The sequence below is a fragment of the Eimeria tenella genome, genomic scaffold (genome assembly GCF_000499545.2).
Source record: "Eimeria tenella Houghton genomic scaffold, Eth_scaff4113, whole genome shotgun sequence".
In the NCBI taxonomy this organism is placed as follows: domain Eukaryota; phylum Apicomplexa; class Conoidasida; order Eucoccidiorida; family Eimeriidae; genus Eimeria; species Eimeria tenella.
The window spans coordinates 1-2432 of record NW_013545028.1 but is presented as its reverse complement, the minus strand read 5'-3'; the positions used below and the strand labels follow the sequence as shown (position 1 = coordinate 2432).

General features: G+C 57.9%; 1 protein-coding gene across 1 annotated transcript; it reads left to right on the top strand.

The window, feature by feature from the left end:
- Positions 1-1853: 1853 nt before the first annotated feature.
- ETH_00043005 (uncharacterized protein) lies at positions 1854-2378 on the top strand (the record flags this gene model as incomplete). Its single annotated transcript, XM_013379874.1, has 2 exons — positions 1854-2248; positions 2303-2378. 2 exons carry the CDS (start codon positions 1854-1856, stop codon positions 2376-2378), a joined length of 471 nt encoding a protein of 156 aa, XP_013235328.1.
- Positions 2379-2432: the final 54 nt, after the last annotated feature.

Here is a 2432-nt window from a genome sequence, read left to right as displayed (position 1 = left end):
GCGCCTCGTCTGCAGCAACACAGGCACGCCGCCGCTGCTGCTGCTGCTGCGCCGCTGCGCCGCTGCGCTGCTGGCCGCTGTGCAGGCAGGGGCGCTAGCCTCGCAGCGAAGCCCTGAACGAACCCCAGCGCTTACCTTCCGCAGACGCATCCGGCGGGAACAGGTGGCCCTGGTGCAGCTCCTCAATCAAGTGTCTCTTGAGCGCCGCCGGCTCCATCGACGCCGCCGCCTCTCCGGGAGCGCTGCCTACTGGACTTGCAAACGGCTCAGCCGCTTCGCCTTCTTTGCAGGGCAAGACTCTGAACAAGAAACGCAAAAACGCGGGCCAAACCTGGGCAGCCGCCGCACACGCAGGACATTGCGACTACACTGCAGGCTCCGCCGCCGCTGCCGCCGCCGCTCAGCTCCACAGCTCCTGCGCTTCCCGCCAACGCCCACTTGCACCACTGGCACTGCGAAGCACGCTTAATTGCATTTAAGAACCATTCACTGCAGCCGAGCGGGACCTCGCCGCGCCTGCTCCAACTCCGCAGAGTTAGCGGCGTCAGGCGGCAGGAACGACCGTCACGGCGCACGCCGCCAACGACCGCTCCCTGGAACCCAACAATTGAAACGACACACATCGAAAAAAAAGTCATGCTATTTCGACCAATTCACTCAGCTCGAACCTATTTGCAACCTCTCACCCTGTTGCCGACGCAGGATAACTATTGCCCGATGAGCAACAGACAGGAGTGGCGCAACGCAGCATATTTAGAAGGCCCTCGCCTGCTATGCGGCCACCAATACACAAATACACGCCGTGATCATAGTAATACCCTTTAAAGCGTGGCCGACAATGAACACACTGGTCCACACTTTGCCTCGGCTCGCCCCCTTGCAGTCCGCGGCAGCAGTCCCATGTCGGCCACATGCCTAGCCAGCAACACAGACACAGAGTGCAATGAAGCCACGCAAAAGACACACAAGCGTATTGGCTTAGTATATTCACTTTTGCTAAACCTAATGCAGGACTCAATGCCGTAGCTAAAGTTACTTTGGCAACGCCCGCTCTGCCCGTGGTCTGTGGAGCATTTCTCATTGCTTCCACACAGCGGTGTCCTAGCTATTTTTTGCGAGCCACTCTTTGAAAGCAACCCTAGTCTAGATCCAGATCCAAAGAATCCAACTCATTGCAACCAACAGCAGGTTGCAACCCTGGAACAACGCTATTGCCATAGCTCAAAACACGAATTCCATTTAGCTGACACGATTGTCACTGACTTCAAGCCTTCAACAAGCTCCACAATACCAGCTCGCACCTGCCGAGGTGTTTAAACGCGCAGTAACATAGAGAACGTTGCTTTAATGCCACGCAAGGCAACCGTAGAAGCGCTCCGTATACTGCAAAAGGATCACTTGTTGCAACGCCTGCATCCAAAGTAGTATGCAGTCTTCTAACGAGGGCGCCTAAAAAGGCGTTTTCTCTACTCAAGTGCGTGGTAAACACACTCAGAGCACCTCTGCTAAGAGTGCCAGCGCGTTTCAATTGGTTGATCTTCCGGACCCGTCACGGTGCGCTTGCCCTGCAGTAGTTCAAAATCTCGACGCTGAAGAATGCTGCCGCGCGAAAAAGCGGTTTTCAGTAGACTCAGCGCGGAAATACCTGAATTGTGGGTGTGCGGAAAACGGAAAAGGGAATGGAATGACGGGAAAAATGCGCTAAATCTCCGCGATCCTGAGGTGTACGTACAGGCGGCGGCGTTAGCGTGCACAGCGCCCGTCACTTCTAGGAAGTTCGGTTTTTTTCATGCCGAGTACGCCTGGTGACAACAGTTTCCAACGACCTTGGAAACAGCAAGACCGAAGTTGCAATGTTGGCTTCCCTGCAGATCGGTGGGGAGCAGATGCTATCTGGAGGCGGGGGAGAAGATGGCTCCAGCGGAGCGAACGAGCAGCGGCCGGCTTCAGCTGCAGCCTTTGCAGACGAAGGCGGCGACCCCCGCGCGGCCGCCGGCCCAATGCTGCCTGCCTACTGGGGCGCTGCACAGGAGTCGCCGCCGCACCGGGCGCAAGAAGACGTGTCGCCAGACGTGTGGAAGTACCTCAGCGCGGACTCGCCGTCTATCCTGCGTCTGCAGTGCCTCTGGTCCTACTTCGGCTTGCCCGCGCTGAGTCTGGCGGACAGCGTCGCCGACGTAGCCTCGATTGCGGCGCAGACGGACGGGTTCCGCTCCGTCCTTCAAGTTTCCTCTCCCATGCTGCACAAGTGAGTGTGCGCGTTAAAGCACCGCGAGGCCCGGCTGCCTTCACTTGCCTGCAGTCCCCACGTAGAAAGCGTGAAGGACATCTACTTCGCGAAGGACTTCCGCGCCATCGTCTTCACCGGCATTCAGTAAGTCACCCCGCCCCCCACCTCTCGAAACGCTCCAGCAGCCGCTCCTGGCCAGACT